This window comes from Gadus chalcogrammus, chromosome 19 (assembly GCF_026213295.1).
Source record: "Gadus chalcogrammus isolate NIFS_2021 chromosome 19, NIFS_Gcha_1.0, whole genome shotgun sequence".
Taxonomy (NCBI): Eukaryota; Metazoa; Chordata; class Actinopteri; order Gadiformes; family Gadidae; genus Gadus; species Gadus chalcogrammus.
In genome coordinates, this window is record NC_079430.1 from 10,507,797 (window position 1) to 10,524,327 (window position 16,531).

At 47.2% G+C, this 16,531-nt stretch overlaps 1 protein-coding gene across 2 annotated transcripts in view; it reads left to right on the plus strand.

The window, feature by feature from the left end:
- pi4kaa (phosphatidylinositol 4-kinase, catalytic, alpha a) overlaps window positions 1-16,531 on the plus strand; it is a 36,217-nt gene that overhangs the window by 10,080 nt on the left and 9,606 nt on the right. Inside the window, exons 12-42 of one of the 2 annotated variants that reach the window (XM_056577926.1) lie at window positions 425-525; window positions 864-993; window positions 1,284-1,413; window positions 1,823-1,918; window positions 2,858-3,041; window positions 3,705-3,805; window positions 4,423-4,591; window positions 4,677-4,727; window positions 5,031-5,139; window positions 5,835-5,971; window positions 6,539-6,672; window positions 6,919-7,001; window positions 7,167-7,237; window positions 7,373-7,497; window positions 7,871-7,952; window positions 8,066-8,149; window positions 8,538-8,627; window positions 8,889-9,008; window positions 9,418-9,510; window positions 9,590-9,746; window positions 10,077-10,204; window positions 10,519-10,677; window positions 11,097-11,248; window positions 11,668-11,775; window positions 12,102-12,322; window positions 13,881-14,036; window positions 14,345-14,424; window positions 14,620-14,819; window positions 14,983-15,070; window positions 15,563-15,730; window positions 16,348-16,401. In XM_056577926.1, coding sequence (XP_056433901.1) covers window positions 425-525; window positions 864-993; window positions 1,284-1,413; window positions 1,823-1,918; window positions 2,858-3,041; window positions 3,705-3,805; window positions 4,423-4,591; window positions 4,677-4,727; window positions 5,031-5,139; window positions 5,835-5,971; window positions 6,539-6,672; window positions 6,919-7,001; window positions 7,167-7,237; window positions 7,373-7,497; window positions 7,871-7,952; window positions 8,066-8,149; window positions 8,538-8,627; window positions 8,889-9,008; window positions 9,418-9,510; window positions 9,590-9,746; window positions 10,077-10,204; window positions 10,519-10,677; window positions 11,097-11,248; window positions 11,668-11,775; window positions 12,102-12,322; window positions 13,881-14,036; window positions 14,345-14,424; window positions 14,620-14,819; window positions 14,983-15,070; window positions 15,563-15,730; window positions 16,348-16,401 — 3,761 coding nt within the window. The remainder of the gene's footprint in view (window positions 1-424; window positions 526-863; window positions 994-1,283; window positions 1,414-1,822; window positions 1,919-2,857; window positions 3,042-3,704; window positions 3,806-4,422; window positions 4,592-4,676; window positions 4,728-5,030; window positions 5,140-5,834; window positions 5,972-6,538; window positions 6,673-6,918; window positions 7,002-7,166; window positions 7,238-7,372; window positions 7,498-7,870; window positions 7,953-8,065; window positions 8,150-8,537; window positions 8,628-8,888; window positions 9,009-9,417; window positions 9,511-9,589; window positions 9,747-10,076; window positions 10,205-10,518; window positions 10,678-11,096; window positions 11,249-11,667; window positions 11,776-12,101; window positions 12,323-13,880; window positions 14,037-14,344; window positions 14,425-14,619; window positions 14,820-14,982; window positions 15,071-15,562; window positions 15,731-16,347; window positions 16,402-16,531) is intronic. The other variant, XM_056577927.1, reaches the window with a different exon arrangement.

The window sequence follows — 16,531 nt, forward strand, 5'->3', positions numbered from 1 at the left end:
TTTAAACCTGGGTAGTTAATATGTCACACCATGCAGAGATGGGAGGTCAAATCAAATGGACTTTTCGAGGGAAGTTTATGTTTACCAGTCAATGTGCAGACTTAGCCTTAGGCCCTGTTGCAATATGATTGTTTGTGACCATACATAATTGAGTGTGTGTCAATCAAACTAAACTTACTCGATTTTGCCAATAGAGTTGTTGAATAATGTATCCTACATGAATACAGCAGTAGGAATCCAATAAATGTATTCAGTATGTTTTATAAATATCACAGAAAAATCCAAATTATTAAGTACGAGAGGCATTTTATATCTTTCTCTTTGTTTCATAATAATAATATATTTTCAAGCCATTTAAGTTGCCTCTGCGTATTAAATATACCCTCCTCCTCCCGGCCCTTCCCCGGGGTCCCCCCCCCACCAGGAGCTGAGAACTTGTGCACCAAGCTGTCGGAGAAGCTCCAGTCCAAGACGTCCAGCAAAGTCATCATCGCCCACATGCCGCTCCTCATCTGCTGTCTCCAGGTACCCCCTTCCCAGACTCCCCTCAGACCGCAGCAAGGGCTGAAGTAACAGAAACATGCTGGGTTTGGTCCCACGAGTACGCAGACTTGAGCAAGATGCTCTTTCGCCTACACAAGGCTAAATGATAATGTATGCCACTGTATGGTAACGTAATGTACCTGAATTCACTGTAAGTCACTTTGGATAATGTGACTTCACAGGCAAAAGGAACATAGCCAGTAGTGACATGTCCTATTGCCCAACACTTGAGACACACATGATCATAGGCATGTCGTTTGATTCAGGACTATGAAAGTAGAATCTGGCTCCTGCCTATGATGTTGAGTGGTTTGTTCCAGGGCCTGGGTCGTCTGTGCGAGCGGTTCCCCGTGGTGGCCCACTCGGTCACCACGTCCCTCAGGGACTTCCTCGTGGTGCCCTCTCCAGTCCTGGTCAAGCTCAACAAGTACCACAGCCAGTACGCTCCAGGTAGCAACACTGGACCTTCGCACGCACACAGACACACACACTGTGCACCAAATAATGAATAAAGACCTTTTTTAATTCTGTTGATGAAACTTCAGTCTGAAAGGCTCAACAATTCTTAGGTCAGTTAGGGACAACATATTGGAAAGAAGGGAGTTGGACTCCCAGTTGAGAGGTTCTGGGTTCGATTCCCAATGTCCACAGCCTAACCTGTGGGCCCCCTTGAGCAAGATGCCTGGCTCACTCCCACCTGCTCCTTAATGAACGCTGACCGTCTCTGAATCCCCCTGCAGCCGGAGCGGAGATCAAGATCCACGTGACCAACGAACACTCCCTGTCGATGCTGGGCTGCCACGCCAACAAGAGCAGCCAGGCCACCCTGTACGAGCAGCTCCGAGACATCTCCATCGACAACATCTGCAGGTGGGCACAACGTCTGTGTACACATAGACAACACTGGAGCTGGTGGGATGCGTGTTTTCTGTTATTCTGTGTATTTTCTTGTGCGCCAGTAACATGCCCTCCCTCTTCCCTACTTCTCTCTCCTCGTTTCCTCATTCTCTCTTCCCCTTTTGCCACTTTACCGCACTCATCTCCTTTCATATTCCTTTCCTTCTTGTCTCCTTTCTTCTCCTCCTTCATTTCTCTCCTCTTCTTCATTTCTCTCCTCTCTCCTCGTTTCCTCATTCTCTCCTCCCTTTACTTCTTTACTGCACTCACCTCCTTTCATATTCCTTTCCTTCTTGTCTCCTCTCTTCTCCTCCTTAATTTCTCTCCTCTTCTTCATTTCTCTCCTCTTCCTCTTGTCTCCTCCTCTTGCTCCTCTCTCCAGGTGTCTGAAGGCCGGTCTGACCATGGACAGTGTCATCGTCGAGGCCTTCCTGGCCAGCCTCTCCAACCGTCTCTACATCTACCAGGAGAACGATAAGTAAGTCAGGCTAGTGTGGCCCTCAGCCCCTTATCGCAGCGCCTGCCATGTAAGGCAATCAGCCTTGTAGCCACCCAGGTGGGGAACTGACCTTTGGTCCGATGTTACATGTGATTCAATGTCTATTCCAACCCACAGTCATGTCAACAGCGTAACTAAATCCCGACAACTGACAACTGACAACTGAAAGTGTGTCAGGCTTCAGTTAGGCCATTCAGTTCAATTCAATTCAATTTCTTTATAAGTATGAGCCAAATTCTACACGTTGGTTCCCACCCTTTGAACGGTAGTAGTGCTATTCCCCAACCAGTTACAACAAGTCAGAGATTGTGTCGCTGAGATATATTTACTTTTTTTTCGTGAATTAAGTATTTAATTATTATGGTGCTCATTCCAATGAATTAATTAAAAGTGGTACTCGGATGCCAGTTAATTAATTAAAAGTGCCGCTCAGATTTCAACATTGTCAGCTCAAGGACCAACAGCATTTTATCTTTTTGTAGGAGGTAAATGACCCTTGCCTTAAAATAAGAATTTGGAATGACCATTTAATGCTGAACATCTGATCAGAAAACACACAGATCGAGGTATATAAAAGGAGACCAGAACGTCTTTCGATGCATTAAACCCAGAGGAGAAACACCAGTACGCAAACACAGAGACAAACCCCGCCATAGCGCATCACAGCGCATATATAGACATACAAGCACAAAAGACAAACAGACATTAATATATACTGACAGGGCAGGGGAGTGGAAGGTGAGGAGCAGCGATTCGTCTAAAGATACGTCTTCAAACGGGCTTTGAAGGCGCTAATGCCGGTGGAATCGCACCAACCAAACAGAAGCACAACGTACGATCCACAAACAGTGACTCCCCCAGACCTTCCTCAAGCGAGCGCCCTGACCCCTCTGTCCTCCCCCCCCCCTCCCCCCCCAGGGACGCCCACATGATCCCGGACCACACCATCCGGGCCCTGGGCCACATCGCGGTGGCCCTCAGGGACACCCCGCGGGTCATGGAGCCCATCCTGCAGATCCTGCAGCAGAAGTTCTGCCAGCCGCCCTCCCAGCTGGACGTGCTGATCGTGGACCAGCTGGGCTGCATGGTCATCACGGGCAACGTCAGTGCTCTATGTCGCGTGTGTCCGCCTCTAATCCACGTTGTGACTAAGCCGTGGTGGGGAGCAGAAGAAGCAGTGCTTATCGCGACTCATTTCTAAACTAATCAACCGCTAATTCAATTATAATAATGACAATGTTGGCTCATTTGTACCCAGTGTTCCGGGTTAGATTAATGTTGCAGATTAAAAAGCTATTTACTTTGTAATATAAGTGACTTTTAATAGCGTAATGTTTGTACATTTTATTATACACAAATTTTATTATATATAAGCGGAAAACGAACTTCCAGAGGACAACAATAGAGAGCTGAGAAAAGACCAGCCTTTTGAGTTAAGAGTATGTTGCAAATTGTCAAGAGGTCATTAATCCATCATATGGGCCATATATTATCTCATTTTTTTCAAGCAATGAGGTCATACATAGGTTTATTTAAATGTTATTGTCATGTCAATAGGCGGTATCAAGAGCTGCCATGAGTATTATGAGAGAAGTAGAAGTACTCAACTATAGATTTACTTTGTTAAGTAGCACACAATGTAATTCCAGTATCTGAGTAGAAGTCATCAACTAATTCCTAACCATAATTATTATATTTTATAGTTCTTGTAAGCCATGCAGTCAATTGTATATTTAGTAACTAGTGGATCACTCTCTCTCTACAGCAATACATCTACCAGGAAGTGTGGAACCTGTTCCAGCAGATCAGTGTGAAGGCCAGTTCCATGGTCTACTCCAACAAAGACTACAAGGACCACGGATACAGGTGAGCCAACATCACGGGCTGTATCGCTGTAACGACCCTCCTCTTTTATTCAGTGTGTCCGTGGGTAAATCTTGAGAGAAGACAAATACAATCCAAATGAAATGTCCCATGTAGTCACATAACCTTACCGTATGGAATGATTAGATACGATTCACTCTATGAATCTCCGGGAAGGGAAAGTAGATGAGGACACACACGTGACGTAGACAACGCTGACAGCATGGCCTAGTGAGCTACGTCAGGCCAACACCACTCAGAGTGGGAACAGGAGTAAAGGACTGCATAGCTGTAAGAAACAACCACCGTGATCTAAGACGCACATCCTTCTTTTGACCACCCTTTCTCAGAACTAGCCACTACCTGTCCTAAACCTTTCCTATTTCCTATTAGATATTGATTATCTGATGTCCATTGGTATTGGATCAATAACGTGTTGCTGTTTTGTAAACATATTTTGCGTAAGGATTATGGTTCAAATAAAAAACAGCTAGGGACTTGTATCACAAATTGGCGCCAGCGACAAGTCCTATAATGCCGCGCATCATACAAACTCCACACATGGGTTGTTGTATTTGCCTGGACCCAAAACCCTCCCAACCGCTCTCTCTGGTGTGCAGACACTGCTCGCTGGCCGTGATCAACGCGCTGGCCAACATCGCGGCCAACCTGCAGGCGGAGCACATGGTGGACGAGCTGCTGGTCAACCTGCTGGAGCTGTTTGTTCAGCTGGGCCTGGAGGGCAAGAGGGCCAGCGAGAGGTCCATGGACAAGGGCCCCGTGCTGAAGGTAGCGCCACGCGGTCCTCACTCTGTATTCACCCACACGCTCGCTCGCTCAGTACTGATGGATTGACTTGTTTTGACTCCCCTAGGCATCGAGCAGCGCAGGGAACCTCGGCGTGTTGATTCCAGTTATCGCTGTGGTGAGTGGACAGTGTTCGTTCAGAGCACTGCCATTGATGCTAGCCTTCTTTGCTGTTATATCAAAGTACTAAGTTCGGGGTTCAATTCCCACTTAGGCCGTTCAGGTGGTAAGACCCCTTTGGTTAAAATCATCCACCATATGGTATATGTATCATTATATTATATAACCACCCAATTCGAAAAACCCATAGGCCTCACCCAGGACCAATCGTTGCGGTCCAGCAGCTAATCTGAGCTGCTACCGTAGCTGTATTCCTCTGAATGGACCAACGTGTTCTCCGCGTCTTTCCCCGTGTCTGTAGTTGACGAGGAGGCTGCCGCCGATCAAGGAAGCGAAGCCCCGCCTCCAGAAGCTGTTCAGGGACTTCTGGCTCTACTCCGTTGTCATGGGCTTCGCTGTGGAGGGATCAGGTAGATGATGTTGTTATGTTGTTGTACTCCCTGTGGGGTTCCTTTGCATGCAATGTTATGTTCTGTATCCATAGCTTCACTGCAGTGCCCTGTTTTGGACATGAGTCGATCAGCTTTTATTCCTGTTTTTGATTTATTGTTATCGTTTCTTACTGCCGTAGAGGGGAGGGGTAGTGGGGGGGTACCGGAAGTTACCAGGTTTGATACCCAGCGCTGTATTTCATAGTTAATATTATCTGTATTTCATAGGTTATATGCACAGGATTATAAAGTTCAAATGCTATGTATTTCATGGTTCATTTGAGTGTATTTCATGGTTCATCAGCTCTGTATTTCATGGTTCATAAGCTCTGTGTTTCATTGTTCATCAGGTCTGTGTTTCATGGTATATAAGCTCTGTATTTCAAGGGTCATCAGGTCTGTGTTTCATGGTATATAAGCTCTGTATTTCAAGGTTCATCAGGTCTGTGTTTCATGGTATATAAGCTCTGTGCTTCATGGTTCCTCAGCTCTGTGTTTCATGGTTCATCAGCTCTGTGTTTCATGGTTCCTCAGCTCTGTGCTTCATGGTTCCTCAGCTCTGTGCTTCATGGTTCCTCAGCTCTGTGTTTCATGGTTCCTCAGCTCTGTGTTTCATGGTTCATCAGCTCTGTGTTTCATGGTTCATCAGCTCTGTGTTCCTGTGTACTTCCCAGGTCTCTGGCCAGAGGAGTGGTATGAAGGGGTGTGTGAGATCGCCACCAAGTCGCCTCTCCTCACCTTCCCCAGCGGAGAGCCTCTACGCTCTGAGCTGCAGTACAACTCGGCCCTCAAGAACGACACTGTCACTGCGGTAAGCAGAAGAAAAACACACACACACACACACACACACACACACACACACACACACACACACACACACACACACACACACACACACACACACACACACACACACACACACACACACACACACTTAAGAAGAAGGTTGTGAAGTGTGTGCACACAGTTCAACGTGCACATACACTTAACCATAAACGCTTACACCTTGTTTCTTGTTCCTGGGACAAGGGGCTGTCCCATCAGTTAGTGATGGCAACAAAGTGAATTTCAAAACAGTTGAAATATAAAAAGTGTATCATCTTATAAACACTTTACTCTGCCATTGAGTCATAATTTGCCTATCATGACGGACTGGAGTTCCTTCTGAAATGAACTGATATACCCATGCACTGAATCGAGAATCAATCTCAAATCGATCATCGTTTAAAATTAAGAATCAAAACTGAACCAAATCACAAGATCCCGAAAGATTCCCACCCCTGCCTATGAATGGGCCTTCAGCGAGCAAACAAAGCGCTCTATAACCTGTGTTGATGACCGCTGACTAACCGACTGCACGGGGGCTGTGACGTCTCAGGCGGAGCTCAACGACCTGCGCAGCACCATCATCAACCTGCTGGACCCCCCTCCCGAGGTGGTGGGGCTCATCCACAAGCTGGACTTCGCCATGTCCACCTACCTGCTGTCCGTCTACAGGCTGGAGTACATGAGGTGAGCTGGGGGGGAACACACACACACGCACACGCACACACACACACACACACGCGCACACACACACACACACACACACACACACACACACAGTGTGGTGCTGTGCGTTGTGTTTATGGCTTGTTTAATGATGCCTGTTTGCGTTGTATCCATTGCTCCTGAGGGGGTTCATTCCCATCCACCCTTTAGCTTGTGGATCCGGGGTGGCCCTTCATGCAGGTGTACATCGTTTGTGTTTTCTCCCAGGATGCTGCGGGCTCTGGACTCGGAGCGCTTCCAGGTCATGTTCCGGTACTTTGAGGACCGGGCCATCCAGAAGGATAAATCTGGTAGGCGGTAATAATGGAGTTATGCTACAAGGAGGAAGTTAATTCACTTTATTGGTATAGCCTTTTTCACAGTGACACACTCAAAGGGCCACACAGGCCATTTATTTCAGCTTTTTTATGGTATTTATTTATTCATGGTTTTGTGTTGACCTGTAACCTGAACAGGGATGATGCAGTGTGTGATCGCTGTCGGGGACAAAGTGTTTGAAGTGTTCCTGCTGATGATGGCTGAAAAGGTAAGGAGAAATGAGCATCGTAAGAATAACACCTACGATTTAAGGCTTTGAGGGTAACGAGAGTGTTCATCGGTCACATGGAGGATCTGACGCGGACCTCCACCTGGATAATGTATGAGTTGTCTTCTTCTTCAGGCTAAAACCAAAGGCCACGAGGAGGAGCTGGAGCGCCACGCTCAGTTCCTATTGGTCAACTTCAACCACATCCACAAGAGGATCCGCAGGGTGGCTGACAAATACCTGTCTGGGCTCGCCGAGACGTACGACACGCTGTCATACACCACATCACTTATTTAACACGGGCCGTGCTGAAAACCTGCTCTGGGGAAATTAAATTAATCTCTCTCCCTCTCTTTCTTTGTCCTAACGGCGCCTCTTTCTACTCTCCTTGCTCTATTTATCTGGCTTTCTCTTACTTCTCCTTCTTTCCTTCCTTCCTTCCTTCCTTCATCCTTCCTTCCTTCATCCTTCCATCCTTCCTTCCTTCATCCTTCCTTCCTTCATCCTTCCTTCATCCTTCCTTCATCCTTCCTTCCTTCATCCTTCCTTCATCCTTCCTTCCTTCATCCTTCCATCCTTCCTTCCTTCCTTCCTTCCTTCCTTCCTTCCTTCCTTCCTTCCTTCCTTCCCTAGTTTCCCTCACTTGCTGTGGAGTGGGCGGGTGCTGAGGACCATGCTGGACATCCTGCAGACCCTGTCCCTGTCACTCAGCGCAGTAGGTCCCACTCATGACCCACCAGTCTTTCTTCCTCCACCTCTCAGTCTAACAACTGACCGCTCAAACCCGACATTAACGTGGACGCCCATGATGTGTTTTTCGCTCTGCAGGACATTCATAAAGATCAACCGTACTACGATATCCCAGACACACCCTACAGGATCACCGTGCCGGATACGTACGAGGCCAGAGAGGTAACTCGATCCATTTCTCGCCTAACAGAGCAAGCTGTTAACAATGCCAGAGTTCAATTCCCACCAGGGCCAACAATGCTAAGAATGTGTGTGTGTGTGTACATTATATTGTACGACGCTTTGGATAGTAGTTTCTATTCAAATGAGCGTTTTTCACCCATAGCGGCCATCTTGTTGCCATGATGAACAAATGTATTCTGCGTTCGGTTCCCTCCCCCTGCTAACGTTTAGAGCCAAGATGGCCACCTTGTGAATAAGGCCCATGGCTCATTTATTTAATTGTCAAATATACGAGAATTTCTCATTCATTGTGAAGAAGCAATGTGTAAAGACGAGATGTGTGTTTATCAGTTCAAACGTATATGCTACCTTTACGTCTGGTGTGTAGAGCATAGTGAAGGACTTTGCTGCTCGCTGTGGGGAGATCCTCAAGGAAGCTATGAAATGGGCTCCGTCCGTCACCAAGTCCCACCTGCAGGTACGCCCCCCTCGCTGATCAGAGCCGCTTCACCCTCAGCTGGGACAGGCTCCATGTCTGCTCCGGTCCGAACATTTAATACAAATGCATGAACTAATGTTCCTATAACTAGGATTTTGGGAATTTGTTGTGTTACGGTGACTTACCTGGGTATGGATGCCACAATTAACCCTGCAAACTATTGGGTTTAAAGTTGGGGCTTAAACCCTATGCCTTTTGGTTATTTTCTTTTGTAACCGATGGATCTTTTCTTCTTTTTAGGAGTATCTGAACAAGCACCAGAACTGGGTGTCGGGTCTGTCCCAGCACACAGGCCTCGCTATGGCCACAGAGAGCATTCTGCACTTTGCTGGCTACAACAGACAGAGCACAACACTGGGGGTGCGTAATAACTAGAATTAAAATAATCGAAGATAACCTTTATTTATTTACCGTATGTATTCAGTAGTGTCACACAAATATATATAATTGATTAGTGTAGCAGAAGATCATACATTGTTCAACAATAGGAACTAGGGCAGTAGGGAAACCAAAGAAGATCTTGGTCTACTGAAATTCCACCTCCTCTTTCGACCAATCAATTGGTTGAAGAATCAACAAACAAGGAGAATTTGATCGGACCAGCAAAATGTAACAACCGACCAGAAGGTGTCTGCCCTAATTAGAACTGCAGGATCCTGAGAATATAGCCCTGTGGGACACCGGAAAGTTATTCTCTATTCATTATGCATTATTTACCTGTGCCATTACTCTGATACCTGGTCCTTTATTGCTCCCCTCGTTCATATAGACTACCCAGCTCACCGAAAGACCCACCTGTGTGAAGAAGGACTACTCTAACTTCATGGCCTCTCTGAACCTCAGAAACAGATACGCGGGAGAGGTAAGTAACAACCAAGTACTAAAGGCATGCATCATGCTGATCCCGCTTCTCTCACTCTGTGTTCCCTGGTTCCCCGCAGGTCTCTGGGATGATCCACTTCTCCCAGGTGGTGCGGGGTCATTCGGACCTCAGCCGGCTGATGGTGAAGCTGATGGGGGAGGCGCTGGACAGCGGGCAGCCTGAAGCCTTCACAGAGGCCATGTTCAAACTCGCTGCCTTGCTCATCACCACCCAAGGTTTTCCGTCCATTTTTTTACCTCCCGATAATTTGGTTAGTTTTTTTTGTTAAAAAGATTTGTACGTCATCAATGGTCCTCTCCAGCTCAACTGCTATAGCGTGGTACTGTACTGCTTGTGTGAAGGGTTCAATTCCCACCGGGTCAACCCTCGCTCAAGTGCACACACTCACGACGGTGAAGGACCCTCACAATTAAAACAAATGTAAATGTATTCACAGTGACACGCAGTGTTTTGTACCAAAATGCAAACAATGCATGTTCAACGTAGATTCATGTTGTGGTGATCCTTTCTTGTTGGGTGTTGTGTTGTGGGCGCCGTTCCCCCAGACTTTGACCCCCAGCTCCTGCACCACCTCTGCTGGTCGCCCATCAGGATGTTCACCGAGCACGGCATGGAGACGGCCATCGCCTGCTGGGAGTGGCTCCTGGCAGCGCGCACCGGCATCGAAGTTCCCGTAGGGATACCATCTTTTAGTGTTTTACCTGACCCCTCCCTCTGTATTTTAAAGGGTGATCTATCCATCTTGCGTCGTCGCTGACACCCATTTGTGATGTCACAAGTGTATTGATTTTGAAATGGCTTATAGAAACCATCACACCTTGTGGTAAAAAGAAGCTGTCCTCTAGAGTAACAAGTACAATTTTAGAGTCTATATTGATCGTTTTGGCACTTAGAAATCGTTGTAACATCATATCATGAGGTCCCTGCCCGATTCCTGTCCCTCATATTGTCCATCCCCCCACTCTCTGTCTGTGTGTTGCTGTGTAGTTCATGCGTGAGATGGCGGGGGCGTGGCAGATGACGGTGGAGCTGAAGATGGGGTTGTTCTCAGACGCCAAGGTGGAGGCAGACCCCCTGGCTGCCTCTGAGGAGAGCCAGCCTGTCCCCTGCCCCCCTGATGTCACTCCACACCACATCTGGATTGAGGTAACCTCCCACCGAGTGAATGTGTGGGTCTCGGTGATCATTCCACCTAGAAGATGCACCGAGACACATTCTGCTGTATTCCTCACTCCTCGCTTCCTGAATCTCCAGATGTACTCCTTAATTGTTTGTTCCCATTAACCCAATATGTAGTAAGCTAAGAAGCATAAAGCAGCCATCGAAGTGGCTTCGGACAGAGGATAGAATCACTTCCTGCACATGAAGCAGGTTGTCCGAAGGTTGCAATTGGTTGAGATCTTCAGCCGTCGTCATCGTCTTTAATGACCTGAACGAAGCAGCTCAGCTCATCCACTAAGTGTTTACCTCATCAAGGGCGTAGTGAACGAGCGATGGCGGGAGGGCGTAGGAAACGCCACAAGGCCTCAATAGACGAGGGGCCTCACACTCCTTCTCCTTCGTAGTTCCTAGTGCAGCGGTTTGAGATAGCAAAGTACTCGAGTGCCGATCAGGTGGAGATCTTCGGCAGTCTCCTCCAGCGCTCGCTGTCTCTCAACGTGGGCGGGAACAAGAGCAGCCTGAACCGCCACGTGGCCGCCATCGGATCCCGCTTCAGGTACACACACCCATACATACATACAAACACACATAGATTCACACGCACGCACCCGTGCACACACACAGAGTTGGTTTCCTTGTTTTAGTCAATATTTTGACTTTTATGTGTTTATGATAATTTCTTTTTTCAGCTTGTATAGTTTATGTATGAGGTGACGTTTGGGGCAGGATATTGTAGTTCAAAGAGTCATAGCCTACATTTTGCAGCCTTGAGCAAGATGTCCTCACCCACAACTCCTGTGGGTTAAGAGTTCAGTGCCATCACCTTGGACAAAGGGGTCTGCTAAATTATTAATAATTAGTAATTGTATAGTAATAGTAAAAGTAATTGTATGCTTTTACCATTTTTCAAAATTATAATTATTTTTTTATTAAAATCTTTAACTTTTTCTCTGTAATAACTGTAATATCCCACAGGCTGCTAACCCTGGGACTGGCTCTGCTCCACTCGGACGTGGTCACCAACACCACAATCAGGAATGTGCTCCGTGAGAAGATCTACTCCACAGCGTTTGATTACTTCAGGTATAGACACCTATAACTAAACACACACATGGATTGTTTTTCTGAAACACTGACGTATTCTTCCCTCAGAAATTGCGTTATTATTATTAACTTTAACATACAGTAGGCTCCACAGAATATTCATTGAATAGTTAATCTGTTTACAGTAAGGAACGAGCCCGATCACAATATCGGAACAATCAATTTTAGTAATTGCTAATCCCTTTTAGACCTCTCAACAAAGTCAGTTTTCTGAATCATTCTCTTACAAACGTCATTAATTGAACTTTTGTCCAATCACACAATTTCCGTTCCATACTGACCCTTGGCCTTGCCCCCCCCCCCAGCGTGGCCCCTAAGTTCCCCACCCAGGGGGACAAGCACCTGCGGGAGGACATCAGCATCATGACGCGCTTCTACGCCAGCATCCTCTCGGACAAGAAGTACCTGGCCGCGTGCCACCTGGTGCCCCCCGGTGAGCTCTGCACCACGCCCGCGCAGAGCAGCCTCTCTGCCGGGATATTCGGATCGCTAATCGTGTCCAGCACCTCTCCGATTTCCCTCCTAAGTAAGCTTACCGCGGTAAAGACCGGCTGCCACTCGCCTGCTGCAAGGGCATGATGGTGTTTTATTTTTCTTCATATTTTTCATCATTTTTTATATTTTTTCATCATATTTTTATTTTTTTCATTTTTGCTGCCGCCAACTCAAATTCTCCGCCGTTATCCTCACTGGCCTCGTTTTTTTTTATTGTTCGGATTTGACTATTTTGATGTGTATATTTTATTTTTCTCAACTCTCTTTTGCTGTCTGGTTCTCTCCTATCTCCCTTCACTCTCATTCTGTCTCTTCTCCAGAGGGTTTTATTATAGCATTACATTTTCTTTCCTATGTGTGCTCCTCCAAAGGGCTTTACACAAAGCAAATAAAATAAAACAAGCACTTGAAACTGAAGATCAGACCAGTCAGAGCAGTACACTAGACAGTAAATCAACAGATGAAACAATGCATATTTATTACAATTATAAGGAAAACTAATTTAAACTATAAAACATTTGGTGCTAAGAGATCAGGATCTAAATTGAAGGCATCAGTTCGACTCTCGACTCTCTCTCTCTCTCTCTCTCTCTCTCTCTCTCTGTTGCTCTCTATCTCTGTGGCTCTCTCTCTCTCACTCTCGCTCTACCCTCCCCCGGCCATGAGGATAAGCATGAATTTGTCACCGCGCTACATGTATGGTCATCATCGCGTCTGCACGCTTCCCCCCGCTCTCACCTCCCCTTGCCTGCCCTAAAGAAGAGGACAACGAAGACGAAGGCAGAGGAAGATGTTCCAGACACTACTGATGGATCTACTTCCGCTGATGATGAAGATGATCCAACGACAAGCAACCTCCTCTCCATTCTCATTACACAACTCCCTGTTCGAGGTAGAAGAGTCCCTCGGACCACAGATACCAGATGAACTTCATCCACAAGCCTTCTCTTGTGAAGGTCTACTATCAGCCAGTAGTACCTTACCTTTGTATCTGTGGTTCAGGATTGACCCTACGTCTCCAACCCATGTTCCCGGTGTCACATTGAGCCATCCTTTAAAACTGCATGACAGTCAAAAGAAAAAGAAGCAAAAAAAAAGCCTGACTCATGGCTGCAACTCATTGAGCTCTCAGTAATCTTCCCCTTCACCCGATCATCAAACAACCATCAATGTGCATCATTTTTACCATGTGATCTGTTGCATGTTTGTATCTGTGTCTGTGTTTGGTTTTACTCACATGTGGGATTCACTGGTGTTGGCTAGAGAACCTAGGGTAGAAGATATTATATTCTTTCAAGCAATCTGCTACTAAAACGGCTTACTTTATTTAGTATGTGTTTGACACCTTTCTAACACGATTATATGCAACACTTTATAATGCTTATAGGGCACTATTGATGGATATGTAGGAATATGAGTCACGAACGGTACCAGCAGTTCCTTATATGCAAATTTGCAGTGTTAATTCAAATTCAGAATACTTCATCACTGCTTAACTGGAAATTCAGTCAGAGACAAAGAGTAGGCCTTTCAGTTTGTCCTCCCGGCCCGCTCTTAATCGCTGTGTGTGTGTGTGTGCGTGCGTCCAGACAACCAGGACCCGTCCATGAACAGCCTATCGGTGATGAACGCCCCGGACCTCCGGAGCAACGCGGACTCCAGCGCCCGCTCCCAGGCGAGCGGCCAGGGCTGGATCAACTCCTACCCTCTGTCCAGCGGCATGTCCACCGCCTCCAAGAAGTCTGGTACGCTAGCACATGTTAACGTTTGAGGTGATCGTCATTTGGTTATTGGGCAGAGGGTTTTACACAAAGTGACCTGCATGTCGGGCTGAGAAAACAGTCAATGGAGTCACCGCAAAAATATTCCAATAAAAAAAAGTGCTGCACAAACTATAGGGGACTGAGTGTAGAGCCTTGTGGGACACCATGTTGTTATTCTCCCTTCGATATGCCGTCCTTGCTCCAAATGGCTTTCTCCGTACACCAAAATACATTTGAAGATACTATTTGTATTCAGATCTTGTTTCAACCCCTCCGGCTTCCTCTCTTAGGCATGTCCAAGAAGAGCAACCGAGGGACCCAGCTGCACAAGTACTACATGAAGCGCAGGACGCTGCTGCTCGCCCTGCTGGTGAGCGTCCAGAAGCACACCCACTTTCCCTTGCTTCCACCAGAAACCAAACCTCTCATGAGAATATGTTCAAATCTCAGATAAGCGGTATACCTGATGCATGTGTGCGTCTTCTTCTCCTTATTTATCGAACATCGTCTCCCCCCTCCGTCTCCCTCCGTCTCCCTCCGTCTCCCTAACCTCCCACCCCCTCAGGCCAGTGAGATCGAGCGGCTGACCACGTGGTACAACCCGCTGTCCACCCAGGAGCTGGCCATCTCCACGGAGCAGTCCCTGGAGACCAGCATCGCCAACTGGAGGTCCAAGTACATCAGCCTGACGGAGAAGCAGTGGAAGGACAACGTCAACCTTGCCTGGGGCATCGCGCCCTACCTGGCCATGCAGCTGCCCCCCAGGTAGACCCTCGCTGGTCCTCTGTATCGCTGTCTCTCTGACTTTTTCTATCGCTCTCTCTCTCGCACTCTCTCTCGCGCTCTCTCTCGCAATCTCTCTCTGTCTGTCTGTCTCTTTCGCTCTCGCATTAAATCGCACATAGCAAAACATGAGTTGTATCCCCAGGTTTAAGAACGAGGCGATCGTAGCGGAGGTGACAAAACTAGTGAGGCTGGACCCCGGGGCGGTCAGTGACGTCCCTGAGGCGGTGAAGGTGAGACGTCCCACTGGCCTCCAGGACCACTCACACACACCTGTCTGGAGGGGGAGCAAGAGATAGAACTACGAGCCCATCCAGACAACATTGATTATTACACGCTGTATACACATTTGTATTCATTGATGAATTAATATTATCAAATAAGAATAACACAGACAGCTTCACAAATATTGAACACCAATATGTTAGACAAAAGCAGGCCGATCTCAGACACCACTGACTGTGCCTGTTGACCTCTGTCTCCTATACTAGATGAGGCCCTGATCAGACAGATTCATCATAACGCTGTATGGCGGTAGCTGACCCCTGCCTGTGTGTCTCCACCCCCCCGCGGCTCTCTCTCTCTCTCTCTCTCTCTCTCTCTCTCTCTCTCTCTCTCTCTCTCTCTCTCTCTCTCTCTCTCTCTCTCTCTCTCTCTCTCTCTCTCTCTCTCTCTCTCTCTCTCTCTCTCTCTCTCTCTCTCTCTCTCTCTCTCTCTCTCTCTAGTTCCTGGTGACCTGGCACACCATCGACGCCGACTCCCCTGAGCTCAGCCACATCCTGTGCTGGGCGCCGGCCGACCCCCCCACCGGCCTCTCCTACTTCTCCTCCATGTACCCCCCCCACCCGCTCACGGCCCAGTACGGCGTCAAGGTGCTGCGCTCCTTCCCCCCGGTGAGGCGTCCCCTGGCTGGGCCCCCCCCCCCCAGTCCCTCTTTCTTCTTCTGATGTCAGAGTGGCGGGTTGTAATCGATCAAAATGAGTGAATTGTTCGTGACACCAATCGTGTTTCACACAAAGGGTTAGGAGGTTGATGAATTAATTATATTTGATTTACACAAAATATTTAATTCAATTTAAGAACATGATCCTGGGAAGATACAGGTAGTAAAGTTACCAAACATACATTCAGTACAAACTTTGACATCGTGGCTAGTGAATACAACGGAAACTTAGGTGAGGGGCTCATGGCGGGAGTAACAATTTGAACGTGCATCAGACTATGAAGAAGACTGGATACATCTGCAAGGCTGCAAGCCGGTCAAAGGAATTTTACAATACAAAGAAGTCTTTAGCTTGGCGTGGCCTTAGTGCCAGACTACAAAGGCCTTTATGATTGATTCGTGATGATGTGAACAAGGTTGATATCATTTGTAGATATTTTGTATAAACATTACAATTAATTATTCCACAACAGATGTGCATGTGGCAGAGCTTCAAGGAGGACAATAACGTTGTATCATCATTGTCTGACGGCTTTTGATCGTGATTTTATTGTTTTTGGACTCCAGGACGCCATCCTGTTCTACATCCCCCAGATCGTGCAGGCCCTCCGCTACGACAAGGTGTAGTACCACCCAGACCCCTCCCTGCTGTTAGAAGTCGTGTAGGACTTCAATGGGGGCCAATTCGTTGGTTTGTCAACTGACAGAAAACTGACTAAAACTATTTCCAGATTATCCAAATTATTGTATT